Source organism: Phaenicophaeus curvirostris, chromosome 9 (genome assembly GCF_032191515.1).
Source record: "Phaenicophaeus curvirostris isolate KB17595 chromosome 9, BPBGC_Pcur_1.0, whole genome shotgun sequence".
Classification (NCBI taxonomy): Eukaryota; Metazoa; Chordata; class Aves; order Cuculiformes; family Cuculidae; genus Phaenicophaeus; species Phaenicophaeus curvirostris.
In genome coordinates, this window is record NC_091400.1 from 21913368 (window position 1) to 21929374 (window position 16007).

General features: G+C 39.2%; 1 protein-coding gene across 25 annotated transcripts in view; it reads right to left on the reverse strand.

Annotated features, from left to right (window-relative positions):
- Positions 1-16007, reverse strand: part of KCNMA1 (potassium calcium-activated channel subfamily M alpha 1) — a 438776-nt gene that overhangs the window by 43225 nt on the left and 379544 nt on the right. For all 25 annotated transcript variants that reach the window (XM_069863465.1, XM_069863457.1, XM_069863453.1 and 22 more), the window contains 3 exons: positions 11436-11559; positions 8216-8440; positions 4955-5147 (listed from right to left, as the gene is read on the reverse strand). In XM_069863465.1, the coding sequence (XP_069719566.1) occupies positions 4955-5147; positions 8216-8440; positions 11436-11559 (542 nt within the window). The remainder of the gene's footprint in view (positions 1-4954; positions 5148-8215; positions 8441-11435; positions 11560-16007) is intronic.

Here is a 16007-nt window from a genome sequence, read left to right on the forward strand (position 1 = left end):
TGACTTTATAGGATTTTCCCCAGAAGAATCCTGCCACAAAGTACGAGATGTACTACCCAGGACTCCATCCCCTCTTTATTTTTTTCTCTTTATTCTTTCTTGTTGTTGGACAAGAACTGTAAATGCAGACCTTAAAAAGTCTCTTGTGTTGAAATAGTGATACTAGGGAAAATTCTCATAAGTTGAAGTCATTCAGAAAACAGCTGCAATTGCTACTGTACTAAAATACATCTACCCTGCTGTACTGCAATCTGTCTTGTAATGTCCATAGAAAAAAATGTTACTATGCAGCCTCCCCTTTCCCCCTTTCTGTACTTTAGACCTGCTTGGAGCCATAAGATCACTTTTCTTTATTGTTTAGTAAGTGTTTTTTAATTAAATGTACTGCTTTTATTATACAGGTCTTAAAATAAGATCTAAATCACTATCCAATAAAAGGAAATTATTGAGTTGGATATCTAAAGTTACTACCCAGAGGCTACTCTGGTACAGTATTTATAAATCTCTAAACAGTTAAGTATAATTGTCTTTCTGCTTTTTGGGAAGAAAGCCAAATAGCAGTTTTAGTTACAACTGAAGAAAAATATTTTGTGTTGAGCCCTGTTCATCTGGTGGGTAAAACAACAAGTAAAATTCCCACAGTGTAAGACTCAGAAAATGCAAGAAACACAAAAAACTACATGGGAACTGCCAATAGATGCTATCTGAAGAAGGAAGGATGGAAGGGTCAACAGAATGAGGGAAAGGAGAATTATTGGAGCTCTCCCAACATACCTGCCAAAGCAGAGCTCAACCCAGATTCAGTCTTCCTGGGTGCTTTGGAACAATATTATAGTTAAGGAGTACAAATGCTTAACATGGATCTAACATTCTTTGGTCTTCTCTCCAAAATGCTTCTTGCTAAAATAATCTCACTTTGTATTTGAAGGGATAAAATAAAAATCAGGAAGGACCAAGGGGCAATAAAACCAAATCTCCGGTACCTGAAGGTGACTACTTTTCCTCCACCACAAACATACCTCTTTTACAAACCCCTCTAGGAAGAAAATCAGTCAGCATCTATAAGGGGAACTGCAAGATAAAAACCAGGAGTTCCCTTGTCACAAACAAGGCATCTGACAAGGTTGACGAATCACTTTGGGAAGAGGTCCGCCAAGCTCTAGCTTTACAACATTTTGTACCTCAGAAGATGTGATATCTGAATGAAAGCAATAGCCTGCTGCAGCTTCAGTGGGACTCCCCTTTCTGTCCTTGGAATCTAGGTATCCCAGAGGCAGCAACCTGCACTGACAGTTGCCAAGAGCTCATTTTCAGGACATCAGAGCCCACCCCGCTGACCCCTAATGAGCCAAAGGAATTGCCCAGTCGGCTTTGAAATGTTCGATACAGACAGCCAAAAGAATACTTTCAATGCGAGAGCTTTCAAGAACACAGGTCCAATTTGAAAGAGTATCTTGTTCCTTCCGACAAGATTATACATTTTGAGGAAAGGAGACTACTCCTTCCAGTACCAAAAGGGGCCTACAAGAAAGCTGGGGAGGGGCTTTTGATCAGGGAGTACCAGGATAGGACAATGGGAAACAGTTTTAAGCTGAAAGAGGGCAGATTGACATGAGATATTAGGAAGAAATGTTTTCCTGTAAGGGTGGGAAGGCACTGGCATAGGATGTCATACACTCTCATCTTCCTTCTACAAGGCCTTTTCTGTCTATGTGCCTAGGACTGGAAATTACTCTGGTGTTAAAGTAGGGGATGGGCATGAGGCTCTGAGGAAAAGGGAATGAAACTCCAAATTTGTGCGTTCCTTTTTCTGCTATCAAATTAGAACAAATTAGTTATACATATGGCCCTGTGCTTCAGCACTAGCCAATGACTACAGCTTATCTGATGGTTAAATAGATTTGCCTCCTGCTTTTTATGATGCATTTCATGTACTGGTGTCATCTTCTGTCTGATACTGGAGTGAAATAATCACAGATAAAGACGGGGAAGATCCCTGTGCATTCAATAACCTATCAATTAAATGACTATTTTTTTTCAGAGGCATAAAAATAATTATATATCAGGTTTTTACATGAGATTCCACTTAGTGACTACAGAACTATACCAGCTTATTACTTAGAACAGCAAAAGTAAGGTCACACTGTCAATTCCCTCACCCAAAAACTTGAGGTTTAGCTTATATGTTTCTCAGGCAGTTCACACATTTTGGGTTGTTTCTTCTGTTTTCAACACCCTGACACAGGTCAGATGACATTCTTCAACACACACAGATTTTCTAATGCCAGTGTTTCCTATGACCAGCAATAGGAGTCACATAACACAATAGCGCAAAACATCCTTTCAAAGGAATGTGTTGGTGAGAAATGTCTTAATTGAAAATTATACATCCAGATTCAGAAAAATTCAGATTCGTAACACCTAAGGTTTGTGCCAGCTAAAGAATTGCACATAAGTATGTCACATAATACACGAATGTTTAAGCAAAAGTAAAATAACAACTCACTCTGTAAATAAAGTTACTTAATTGCCAGGAAGGAGCGGGTGAGCTGGTTCTACTATGCTGCTTGTTGACCAGCAAAAGTTGAATCACCTGGTTTGTATAATTGTCATGATATTTGTGTCCACCATACGTTAAAGATGCATTTCATAGACCAACATGTCACATTGGATATAATTCCCAGTAAAGTCTGTGTTGTCTACTGATCTAATTGTTTCTGACAGCCTAACCATTGTATTCAAGGTCTTTCAAGAAAATTTACTGTACTGAAAGCAATGCAACCAATTCAGGAGCCGTGAATACCATAAGCAGATAATTTTCTGTGAGGATAATTATTTTCTGGAGCAACTAGTTTCAGAAGCCCTCCCAATGCAATGCTCCCAGGTGAAACAGGCTGCTGGTTACCCTCTTTATGTTATGCCCTGTTTCCTCAGAGAAGCTACAGGAAGCGTCAACTTTTTTTTACATGCAGACTGATATTTACCTGAAGAAATGTCCAAAATTTCTAAGTACATGCTGACTTACTGTGCCTTTGTTTCTCTGCATCAGCAACATTGAATAGGGCTGAAGCAACATGGACTGTGGCTCCAAGCCTCACTTCTTGACCTATTGGGACTATGCCATAGCTATAGCAGTAACCTGAGTATTACAGAGTCATAGAACAATTCAGGTTGGAAGGGACATCAGAAGGTCTCTAGTCTGACTTTCAGCTCAAGCAGGGTCACCTACAAGGTCAGATAAGGTTCTTCAGGTCTGTATGCAGTCAGGCCTTGAATACCTCCAAGAATGGAAAGTATGGCAAGTGTTCATGTGGTGCACAGGACTATTCTATTGCTAGGTTTTTTCCACCCTCATTCAGGCATGGTCCAAGATCCAGTGTGATCCAAGAGGTAAAATACAACAGCCAGGTGTTGGAAATATCACTAACTTCTGAGCAACAGCAGAAGGAAATACTTTTTAGACTACCCATGCTCAAGAACAAGAAGGAAGAGAGGAGCGGGGTGAGACAAACAGATCCTATTTCTTGATTATTTTAATTAGGTGTGTGATAGGAGATTAAGAGAGACCCACCAAAGAGCAGCCAATAGCTCACACATTTGGGTTCGAGATACAAAATATCAAATCCTAGATCTAAATCAGGAAACCAAGGAACCTCCATGCCTGTCTTCCACTTCTGCAGTGAGTTTCCTGATCATGACTATAAGTTGTCATAGTGTGAGCATGTCAGTCTCACAAACTTTTAAGGTAAGAAATATTTGGGCCTGTATTGCTTCCAGGCCACAGTCTGAAACTTCAAATACCCGTAGGACTGACAAAACACTTTACTCCTCCTCTTCTCTATATCTACTCGTTACCTAGAGAACTATCCAACGTGACTTAGGAAATTCTTCCATGCTGCGATTTAATTCCAGTACTAAATTCCGCAGTTTTATGGCTGATTCTAAGAAAGAATTTTCTACATTCAACAAGTTTCCATATTCCAGAAGTTACACCTCTGCCTCTGATTTTCGGCTTATAATTCCTATTTCCTGATTAGAGAGTAAAGAGGGAAAACTGAACTTAACCTTAGTTCTCCCCATCCTGGAGGGAAAACTATCTCCAGGTCAGGCTCCTGGGGAAACTGCAGACCAAAGCACTATCCTTTCTACACCTGCATTTACACCAGGGCTGGATCCAGAGGGAGTATTTACTGCAGTTTATCAAAGGTAGGACTTTAGCTGCATAAACTGCAAGACCCTTCAGGGATGGGAATATGATTGTTTTTACAGGGATAGTCTTTGCCAGGGTCCTTATGACTGCTTCACAGCTGCTTTTCACAGACAGGGTTGGTGTAAATAGCCTTTGGCTACCTATGAATCAGTCCCCTACCTTCAGCAAAGACTGAGGAATTTTATTCATGGTCCTTACATGGGATGAGTCAAACCAAGAGAAGAAATCAGATTTAATTCCTTTTGAGCAAGAAGATAGAGGCACTGTAAAGGCAATTCAAAATTCTTGGTCTTTTAGTTTTTGGCTCGTGTTACTCTGCTTTTTTTTTTCTCTATAGTTGCAATGTGCTTTACATAAAAAAGAAATCTTGTTAGGCAGAGGTTTCAGGTATCCTGAAGTGAGCCAGAGTTAGCTGTGGATATATAATAGCACCTGCCCTGGTAAGACAGACACAGAGCAGAACAGGGTGAGAAAGTAACAATTTTATATATATTTTTAGGAAACTTTTAAAATGAGAAAAAATGCCAGTTTCACGTTCATTCATTTTTCCTCTGCAAGATGTGCTTTGTGATGTAGCAGAGAAACTACGTGACTGTCCCTTTAAAAGCCATCATACCAATCAGCAGGTTTAACTGTCAAGCAAGCTGATGTAGGGCTCTTTGAATTACTGAGTGAGGGATATTCTTCCTGCCAGGTCCTGTCCCCTGTAGGCACTGCAGAGAAGTATTATAGGGCAGTCCTTACCTTGGGAATTAGCCTGCAAGACCCCAATGCTGTCATCAAACTGCATAGATTTGATGTTGAGTGACGCCAAGATGCATTCCTTGTCCTGCAGCGAAGCATCATCAATATTATTCTGATTGGCTGACAGGATAACGCACATGTCGCAGAGGTTGATGTTGACAGCCCTTAAATCAGCCCGACTTAATGGCGTACCCTTCGGCACAGGGAAAAAAAAGAGGAGGAGAGGAGGGGCAGGAGAGGGAAAAAAAGAAAAACAAATTAAAGATTGAGAAGGAGCTTTGGGAAATTATTTAACAAGTATCTTTTTTATGCTCTGACATTAAGCTGGTCTAACTATGTGCCAGGGAATAGGAGATGTGTGCTAATCTAAAGGGTAGCTGGTGCTGATGGCAGCATTTTAGGTTCAGTCTCAATACTCAGTCAAGCTATTACTAACAAACAAGAAACAGGAATAATGCCAGCATTCTACATCTCATCGGTGACTTGAAATTGTCTTGATTTAAGTTGCTATAATGTGGCAACCTCTGGCTCTTGGAATATAACAAGGGGTGTGTTTTAAATGTCTATTTATCTACTACCAAGTCACAATGGTCTTGGGCAAAAGAACAGCCATTTAAACAAGAAAGCATTGTGTGCCCTGCACATTTTAAATGCAATCAGGAAAAAGCTATTTTTCTCTACCTGAAGCAATGCACAGAAAAGGTTAATTGTTTTCAATGCATGTTTTTGGTGTTGTCTAGAAGGAAAACACACTAATCTTCAAAGTTGTGCGATTAAACCCTTTGAAAGAGAAGCAAGACTTTATCGTAATGGGCACAACTCACGAAACATTCCCTGCTTCCACAATTCTCAATCAGGGAATGCAATAATTAAAATGAAATGCTGTGGTAGTCCATGAGGGTTTTTTTAATAGCTAACACAACTGAGGCATGACTCTCAACCCATTATGGTTTTTTGTAAATATAACACTCGCCTTTCCCATCCAAAAGTCCACATCTCCAGTTACAGAATATTAAGTCTATGTCACAGGGGCTGCAAGCTCCAGAAAAATAAGACATTTTTTATGGAAACTGGATGTTGCTCTGCTCCTTCACATGGTTTGATCCCCAAAGACCCTAATGATAATGAGAGGACTACACAGAAACCTTCATAAAATCAAGTCAAGACCCTACCCTTCCACCTCCTTATCAGTCATGGTGAATGTCTTCTGAACTCCTCTGAGAACATTCAATGCAAAAGTGATTTTAAAATGCACAAAGTGAAGGCAGAGCTCATTTCTTAGGGATTGCTGCCTACTTTCAGATCCCAGCTTGACTAACCCTCAATAATTCAAGGCATGAAACCCTCTGGAAAGCAGTATATATTGAACAGATACGATTTAGTCATAAGGTACTTAAAAGTTAGGATATGATTATTCCCGCCACCTTAATTCTGCCCTTTGTGTCTGTACTGTACACCAACTGAAGCAGGATTCCTGTGGGGAAAAATTATATGCAACCATGCAATTAATTAAAATCTTACTCCTAATGATTTTATGCAAAGGGACAGAAATAAGGATGCCTAAGGATATTTAAAATTGGCATTTGCTTACTTTTTAATAGTTTATTCATCAGCTCAAATGCCTCTTAACACAGACTAGAAATTTCCACTTTTCCTTTTAAATCAGAACAACTGTTTTTCTATTCAGCTGTAAGCACATTCCCATCCAATATCAGCAGCAAATTTTACCTCATCAACCAAAGCACAGGAAGTAGGAAATGATTCTGAGTGCCCTCCCTTTAACAGAGGGTTCCTACCAGTATGGGCTCAGAAACTTTAGCAGACTTTTAAATTAGCATTATTAGTTCAGAATACTGCCGATATTTTTAACTTTATATCACCATTTTCAACCAGACCATAGTTTTAAAGGTGCATTAACTATTTCAGCTGCTCAACCTCAAGTTAGTCCAAACTACTCTAAATTTGGATCCAAATTGATTGGGGAATCTAAAGGTGGTGAACAATTCCTTAATGCCTCCTTAGAATTCAGCATCAAAACTTTACAAATATGCATTGTAATAACAGATACAATTTATATACTGGATAGTTTGGAAGTAGTAGCTGGGTTCTATTCTGCTCCACAGTTCAACGGTATTATTGATTTAATTCTGATTCTTTAGTCTTCATCCTTCACAGTGACTGGAATTAAAAGGGATTGGCAGGAAGAGGAGGATATTAACTGACCAAATCTGATATTGACACCATTTTTGTGACAGCAGAGAATCTTGTGACACCATCTGTTGGATCAGTTTACAGAAAAAAAGCCAAGGGCTAACACTAAAACTGCGTTTACAGTAACAAAGCCCTACAGCCTGAATTAATCAGAAAGTGAAGGCTTCCCATTCTATAGCTATTTTCCTGATTATTCAGTCAAGGTTACATCCATCACTGATTTATATAAGTGCTGAAATGTAATTATTAAGAACTGCTAAATTCATCATTTTTCATTCTGACAAAAACATCCAAACTTACTTTACCTTATAATGTACAAAGCATTCTCTTTTGTATTTATACTGTGGGCTGATTTCCCTCCTGCTTAGACCTTTGTGGGTCATTTATAGGTACAACCACCTGATATCACTACCTAGGAGGGCTTCATATGTTTGTCCTGGAGCTCATGTTTCTATGTTTTGGGAACACAACTGAATGATATTGATATATAGGAGTGTGGGTTTAGTTGTTGTCTCTACTAAAATCAATAGGAGCTTTTCATCAATTGCAAAATAGTCAAGGTTTTCCATATGGCAGGACTGAAATGCTATGGCAATGTTCCTTATAAAGTAGGTAAGCCTACAGTAATTGTTCATGAATATAGATAGATATTATGTAGATAGAGTAACAATAGTTTTTTCCAAAGGTTTTGTGGGTATAAATACATAAATAATGTCGTAAATAACTACTGTCTTTCTGTCAGGGAAAACACAGCATCAGAACAGGGTACATGCAGTGCAGTACAATGGGTGTTCGATATACAACACAGCTAAGACAGTTGATAGCAGCTGAAATTCATCCAATGAGGATGATGAGGAACTGAACACCACAGCAAATATCTTCTAATAAGGTCTCACAGGGCTCTGTTTTCACAGATGCAGTAAAAGGAAAATCTAAGTCCTCAGGCCTATAAGTAGACAAAAGTAAAAAAGCCTAAGACCAAAGTCAATACTCATCTGTCCAGTTGGTGTCCTAAACAATGAAGTATCAATAATATGGCTTTGGACTTACAGGCAAGATTGAAACCTTGGGGAAGTTATGCAGTGTCTCCCATTCCCTTCTCAGGTATTCAAGTGAACCCACAAACACAATGTGCTTGAGTTCATGGTAGTGAAAGTTGCTGGCTCGTAATGGCATCACTAAATTTCTTAATCCAATCAAAGCAGATTTAACATCCCCAAATATGCAAACGACTACATGCCCACTTAAAACTGTCATCGCTGCTTCACTTCGAGTCTAAAAAAAAACAAAAACAAAACAAAAACACAAGGGAGAAACAAAGGGAAGCTTAAATCGTATATTGAGTTTCAAACTAGGAAAAAAACAACCGTCAATATTGTTCATGCACACAGAAGAGGTTTGATAACACTGTTAAGCTGTTCATTTTACACTTACTTATCCTTCCTTAAAAATGTTCAGGAGAAAATTTTGTTCTTGTTTGCAAATGGAAGAGACATTGTACTGGACTGAATTCTGGTCCTGTATGTGCTTCTACACACATGCATTAAGACACTGGTTACAATCAAAGTACTATGGGTTTAGCCAAGAACAGAATTTGACCTCTTATATGTCTAGCCATTAGAAGGATTATAGACAAGAGATGTAAACCTATGCTTGGCAAATCACTAGCGTGCTTTTTTCCTGGAACAATTTGAAAAGAAAACCTGAGTATCCAGTGGTCTTAGCAGGGCTTTAAGGTATCACGTACCCTGTGAATTGAGGGCCATATTCTCTAAGAGTCAAAGTTCTTATTTTAGGACAAGCTGTTGCTACCCTGAAAGGCAACCAAAGAACGCTCTACACTGCTCTGCTTTACAATGGATACCCACCGTATTCCACGGAACTCCTCACAGTAATAAAAAAATAGTGTGCAAAATTGTGATCAATATCAACTTTTCAGGCCCACTGGACTTACTGAGTTGTGGAATAGATAGAAGGGAAAAAAACCGCAAGGGAGAACATTTCAGTGGAATTCAGAATTATCTTCTTGTCTCAGTGACAAGATCAAATTTTTGCACTAATTTCATCAGTGGTAATGTCAATTGAAAACGCAACTCAAACACAAAGATGATTAAATAAAGTCATTAGGGAAAAATGACCTTCATTTCTGGAGCCATTCTTAGTGCTACTACACTCCATGAAGTAGATGCAGATCTGATACCACATTGCCAAGAAATTGTATGCTCAGTAGCATCACACAGGAGTTTTGCCAATGAATAAAACTAAGACAATGGTGAACTACAAAATTTCCCTTCACTTATCCCTAGTACATGTCCTTTTCCTAAATTACAGAAGCATGAAAATGTATAATACAGACTGTAATGTGCAGCAGAGATGTTCACTATGTAAGAAGAACAGGAACTCCAATCAGAAGTTTTCTCATCAGTTAAAAAAGTACATAAGCTTTCAAATTCTCTGTGTTAATGACATTTATTTTCATACAACTCTACCAACAGAGTGGTCTTGTTCCTTCAAACAGCAGAAGACATGAGTGAATGCTCAAGTGAAACATGTAAATTGTCCTGTGCCTCTGGGTCAGGAATACTCACGTCTTTACAAGACAGAGACAAGTCTTGAAAGAAATTATTTAAAAAACGTCATTTTATAGTCATTGATTTGTACGTGGCCATTTAAATTTGACTGCATGTCAAAAAAGTTTTTACTACCTGATACTGCTTGAATCTTGCAGAGCCAAAACCGACCTTGGGCAGAAAAATTACTGAATGACTGATGCATCATCAAGTATCAATTAGAAGACAATCTGGGAAATCCCATCATCTTCAAATTATGTATTAATTTGTACTTGTGTGGTCTCTGAGGACAGCATTAAATTTGCATGGATATGAATGTAGAAACAAATTGTGGACTCTGGTTTTGAAGGCGTAGGGAAGCATTTTGCTGGCAGTGACTTTATTGGTGAAGATGCACAAAGCATAAAGTACCTGACCACACTTAGAGATTCGCAGGCTAGCAGGAAGAAAAACTGACATGGCATCACCAAGAGATGATACACGAGGTGCTCCACAGTGGCATTTCTGGAGAAACACTTTACAAAGTGGGACAACATGTAAAGGTTGTCTCCTAAAACATGGGGCCTTGAGGAACGTGGTCTTGTTAGAGGTGTTCCTGCCCACGGTAGGGGTGTTGGAACTGGGTGATCTTTAAGATCCCTTCAAACTCAAACCATTCTGTGATTTTATGATTCTACCTCTGTCTATTACAAAGTACTTTACAGCAGGGTTGTCCCTCCTTGCCTGCTGAATTCGTATAAATGCATACTACTTAAAGCTGTTCAGTCAAACTCTGTCTCACAGCTCAGGCTTTAGAACTCGGAATTTACTGGCTTGACTTTTTAAACACCTATCTTGCAATTCTAGGCAATGTCATGGTTATTACAGAAACCCCTGAGGAGAAGTGGTGACAGGCTTTTAACCCCTGATTGCTAGAATAAACCAGGGCTGTCACCATCATCGGCTACACTGCACCACAGCGCAGGAAAATCTAAGAGAGCAGGCTCAGGAAAGGCTTTATGAAGTGCGACAAAGTGAAGATCCACCAGGGAGTTCATTTCAAATATCATCAGTTTTGCGTGTAAGATCTAGAGTGAGTTACTTGCTACTCTTAGGTATGAGTACATGAACACAAGTGGCACAAACTTTCACCGAGCCAAATAGACTGTGATAGGCCCTCTAATTATTTTTAATGACTTGAGTCAGCTTGATGGTTTCCTCAACCAAACAAATGAAACAAACATAGCTGGGCTCCCTGTGACATGCTGGAAAGGCAGAGTAGCAGTACTACTCACTCTGGCCTATTTGAGCATTGTGAAATACTGGAAATTGAGATGGAGTCCTAAGAGAGCAAAGTTCACATGAATAAATAAGAGATAATGCACAGCAACACTTGTCTATTAAAATCACTCTTGCTTTGTATAGAGATAAACAGGGTACATAATCATTTAAGTATTTCCAACCTTAATTCTCTAAAGATTTAAACTCCATATGCAAATTTCAGCTTATGAAAAAGAAATTCTCCATTTTGGGCCATTTTTTAGTGTTGCATTTGGCAGACAAATTTGTGTCACACACAGCTTTGATTTCACCACATTGGATTTCTGATTCCAGTATGCGGGTTTAATTATTCCAGTAGAGATTAATTTATTCATCCATTAGACTTCAGTTCTACAGTTCAAATAACTTCTTGTCAAACACAGCTTATCACCAATACCCACCAAAATGACCTTTTCAATGTCCTTGGCTGGACACCAGTGGAACATCCCTGTAGAGTCATATTTTTTCACATTGGCATCCATATTGTCAATCTGCTCGTTGCCAGGAATTAACAAGGGGTCATGCCTGGGGAAAAACAAGTTGAGGACAACATAAGTGGAAAATATTATGAATTATGGATGGAAAGATATCCCAAGAGCTGTGTAAAAAGAGGGATAAAAGTGAAAAAAAAAGAAATGTATTTACACTTCAACATGCTTTCAATGACGGCACAAAAGCTGAAAAGAAAAAAAGAGTTAATTTTTCAATTTTGGGTGCAGTTTTGAAGATCATCTATACTCTTTCTTCACCAATAACCATTTAACTTTAAACAGCGCTTTCTGACACCATCACATCCATAGAAGTTCTTTTTTCCTTTCAGTCCCACCCTTCCAAAATAAATATCACAGTTGCTATTAGCATCTCCAATGAAGTAGAAGGGATAGGACCAGAGCCCCATGCTGACTGACTGGCAGAAGTATGGAAAGCCAATTACTTGCTTTTACCACATACAACTTCTGACGTGATGCTCTTCGCAGTAAAAGCTTTAACAGGCTGCACTTTAAATATTTTAGCAATTTGCCCAATCATATTTTGCTTTCCCAAACTGAATCCCTTTAAAGATTCAACAGTGTGTCATTTTAGAGCAGACCGACTAACAAATGCTCACATCTGGAATACATGATTTTAATACCAAACAACAGTGTCCATTCTCTGTTACAACTCTACCTGTGATAACCTTCTAAGTGGCTTTACAGCAAGATTTTAAAGCACGAGGCTTCTCAAAAGAGAAGAAAATAAAAGGCATTTTTATAAACTTGCTCTCCAGCAATTACATATAGCGACAGACACATAAGTTCTTTAATTTATATGTTAAAGCCAAGCATTAAGTACTAAGTGCCCCCAGCACTCTCAGATGCTAGTGAGGACCCTGAAGTGCTTGCATTATGCAGTAGCATTAGGAGGAGGACTGTGTTTACAAGGCACAAGGTAAACTGACCCTAAAATCTTAAATTCATGAAAGGGACAGAACCATGGCAATACTTGTGTCTTTCCTCAAGGTTTTGGTCGTGAATGCTTGAAATAGAATATAGAATGTCCTGAGTTGGAGGGGACCCCCAAGGATCATTGAGCCTAGCTCCTGTCCCTGCACAGGACAACCCCAGCATTCACACCGTGTGGCTGAGGGCATTGTCCAAATGCTTCTGGAACATTCAGGCTCGGCGCAGTGACTGCTTCCTTGGGAAGCTGGTCCAGTGCTCCACCACCCTCTAGGTGAAAAACCTTGTCCTAATATCCAATCTAAACCTCCCTTGGTACATCTCCCTGCCATTCCCTTAGGTCCTATCACTGATCATCTAAGAGAAGAGTTCAGTGCCTGCTCCTCCTCCTCCCTTTGAGAAAGCAGTAAACTGTGATCACGTCTCCCCTCAATCTCCTCTTCTCCAGGCTGAACAGACTAAGTGATGTTAGCACTCCTCATAGGGCTTCCCCTCTAAACCTTTCACCAACTGTGGCCATGATATATTGACACAGAATTGTAACATTTAAAACAAGAAAACAGGTGCAATGTAGAAATATGCCAAGTACTCCGAGACAGGTAACCAAATTTTACAGCAGTTTGCCTTCTGAAAAAATGCCGGTATTGGCTGAACTCTCAAAACTGAAAAGTTTACTGCTTTGAAAGCAGATGAGCCAGGTTGCAGACAACACCTACTGATGCTCTGTCCTGGCTATTGTTTCTAATGGAATGTGTTAGCTATGTGTTTCAAAATGGAGAAAATCTGTTAAAAGGTTAGGAATCCTCAGGAGCTGCTACTGAGAAGTGGTTTTCTTTCTGTTGTTTTTGTGTTTCGGTTTTTTTCCCTCAAAAAATTTCACAGGACATTTCTCCACAAGCCTTCCCAGCAAAATACTGAAACAGAAGCAAAGATCAACAATCAAATCTCCTCCTTTTCCTTTCAGAAAGCAGATTCATATAGGAAGGAAATTTCTTTTTCTCTTTCCCTTCATCAGAGAAACTACAAAAAAAAAAATTGTAAAAAACGCCACATTCTAATTTTCTGATCAGTGTTTCTTTCCTGCTCTGAGATTTAAAACACTATCAAAGCTTTCACACAGATGAGTATTTAGCAATATTCTGATCTCAGTCACATAAATTATTCAAATTGAAAGGAATCTTATAACAAAGCAGGTGATACCAGATACCTGACATCAAATTGTGGTCAACTGCTTTGAGGTCAGAGGCAATGTTTAGTGTGTGAGTGCCTAGCAAAGTTCTCTTTTGGGCAAGGAAGGGCCTTGCTTCTGAAAAGGGAATACTTAAAGTAGCTTGTGCCACAGACGTATCAGTAATTTACTTCAATACTATATTTTAGCTTTAAACACAAGTATGCTATGGAAGTGTGAGCTTTAAAAGAAGTAAACAGGATGGGGGACACAACAAAGACAGTATGCTAGTAGATATGATTGTACTACTTCAGGAGAATGGATTGCAGCCCAAATGGAACACAGTGATAAGACTGCACTTTGTCAGAATCCATGTTCTTTTACATGTAAGTGTGTTTATTACACGTGAACCTTCTGGTCTAAGCTGTAATTTTAATCTCTCTTTAATCAATGATTTTTCATTCTCAGTAAAGCCATTCCCTAAAGATGTCCATGGAAGTTGAAAACTGTTTAGTACTGAGGTCCAGCTCCATCCTCAGATGTTAGAAGATACACTGGCTTATGTGCTTAAAAAAAAGGAATTGATCTTTGGACTTTGTTTTTTTTAAAAGAAAACATGGCCATTTTATGAAGTAATATGGTAATAAAATAGTACTCCTACTTTGGACATACACACTCCTATCAACCTGATAATCTAAATCTGGTTTACAAATACAAAAAATTAAGACAGACACACAGAGGTCGAGGCTGTTAAATCTGCCTGAGGGGTTTGGACACCCTTTTCCCATTAATATTTATTTTATTCCACAAAGCATTACAATTGTTGCCCTTACAGCCAAATCATGGGCAGAATTTTTCTAGAGCCGCTCTGCTCCACTCACCCTTGAAGATGGCCCTGTCAAGCCATGCTCGAGTCACGTTGGCAGGTTACTGTGGAAATGTGTGTACTAATGCTGCAGCTATTCTGTTGTCCAGGGGCTGCAGAGGCATCTGCTTGAAAAATTCAAATAATAGGAAAAAAAATACCTTCTATCACTGAAATCCATAGTGTTTGTTTTAATTGAGATGTTGGCTTTCGTGGCTTACAATGACCAAAGCATTTGGTCATTCCAGACAGGAAAAGACAGGCATGGAGCATGCATAGAAGGAAAGAGGAGAAAGTTAAATTTCCCTCATCCGTAGTTTAAAAATAGCTTCTCTGTTTCTTATGAAAGATGTTACATATGCATGACTTAAAACGAAGAGCAAAATACCATCTTTTCAAGGTTTTGAAGAGCATATAATGCCACTTAGGATCAATTAAACTTGATAACAATGCTAAATGACGTGTTACAGTTGCAACCCCAAAAAGCCTGCCTGGAAGACAACAGCCTAAAGCAAAACCATAAATCCCACTTCCAGCAAACCCACTGTGAGAAGTCAGCACTACGTTTTGAAGAGCACCGAGTTCCTAGCACGCAGTTTTGAACTACTGCAAACTTAAAAGTTTTTGAGCCTGGAACTTCTGAGCAATGGCTGGGGATGGCCAGAACTGAAAAAGACCACTCAGGAAGAAACAGCTGCCTCATTAAATGTTATTTAGCAGGCTCAGCAACATCCCCTCCTTGATCTGCAGGGCAACTGCTCCGTATGTTGAGCACTAGGAACAAGAACACTGTATGACCCGTGAGGACCCTGGTGTTGTTTGAAAACAAAACAGTAATTTGTTAATCTTTGCACACCAGTAGAACAATGTCTTAGCTACTTTTTATTCTGCCCTCCAATAAAACCCTCCTCATATCAAACCAATGGCATAACACCCCTGGGAACAACGCAACTCCTCTTTAACCTGTGTTTGTTGAAGTCTGTACTTCTGCCTTTCTCAGGTAGATATAATTTATCTGGATTTTGCCCACAAAAAGATGGTTAGCAGTCTCCTGCTCAGCATTCAGGTTCTTGAAACTCACCTTGTGTGCGGTCCAGGAATTTTGAGTTTTCCTACCTGAATCTCTATGTGGCCCGGGAATTTTGAGTTTCCCTACCTGATTTTGTATGTGGATGTGTTTGCAGTGTATGTACACACATCCTTAATTTTTGGAGGAAGAAGTGGGTTTGCTGAAGGCAAGATAGGAACTGCAGACACACTAGAGAATGTCTCATGCCTTTGAAATTTCTCCTACAATCACCCTAACAAACTGTGGCAATTAACATGCTGTTAGTGTTAGATGTATGCAGCCAGTGCAGGTGCTAATAACTGAAAAAGCATTTAGAGCTTTTACACCCCAGCTGAATATTTCATGATGTGCTGCATGTTTCACTATTTACTCAGTGGGCCTCTGTCACTTCAATCTTCTTCGACTGCTTTGACTGGTGCTATAACGCTCAAC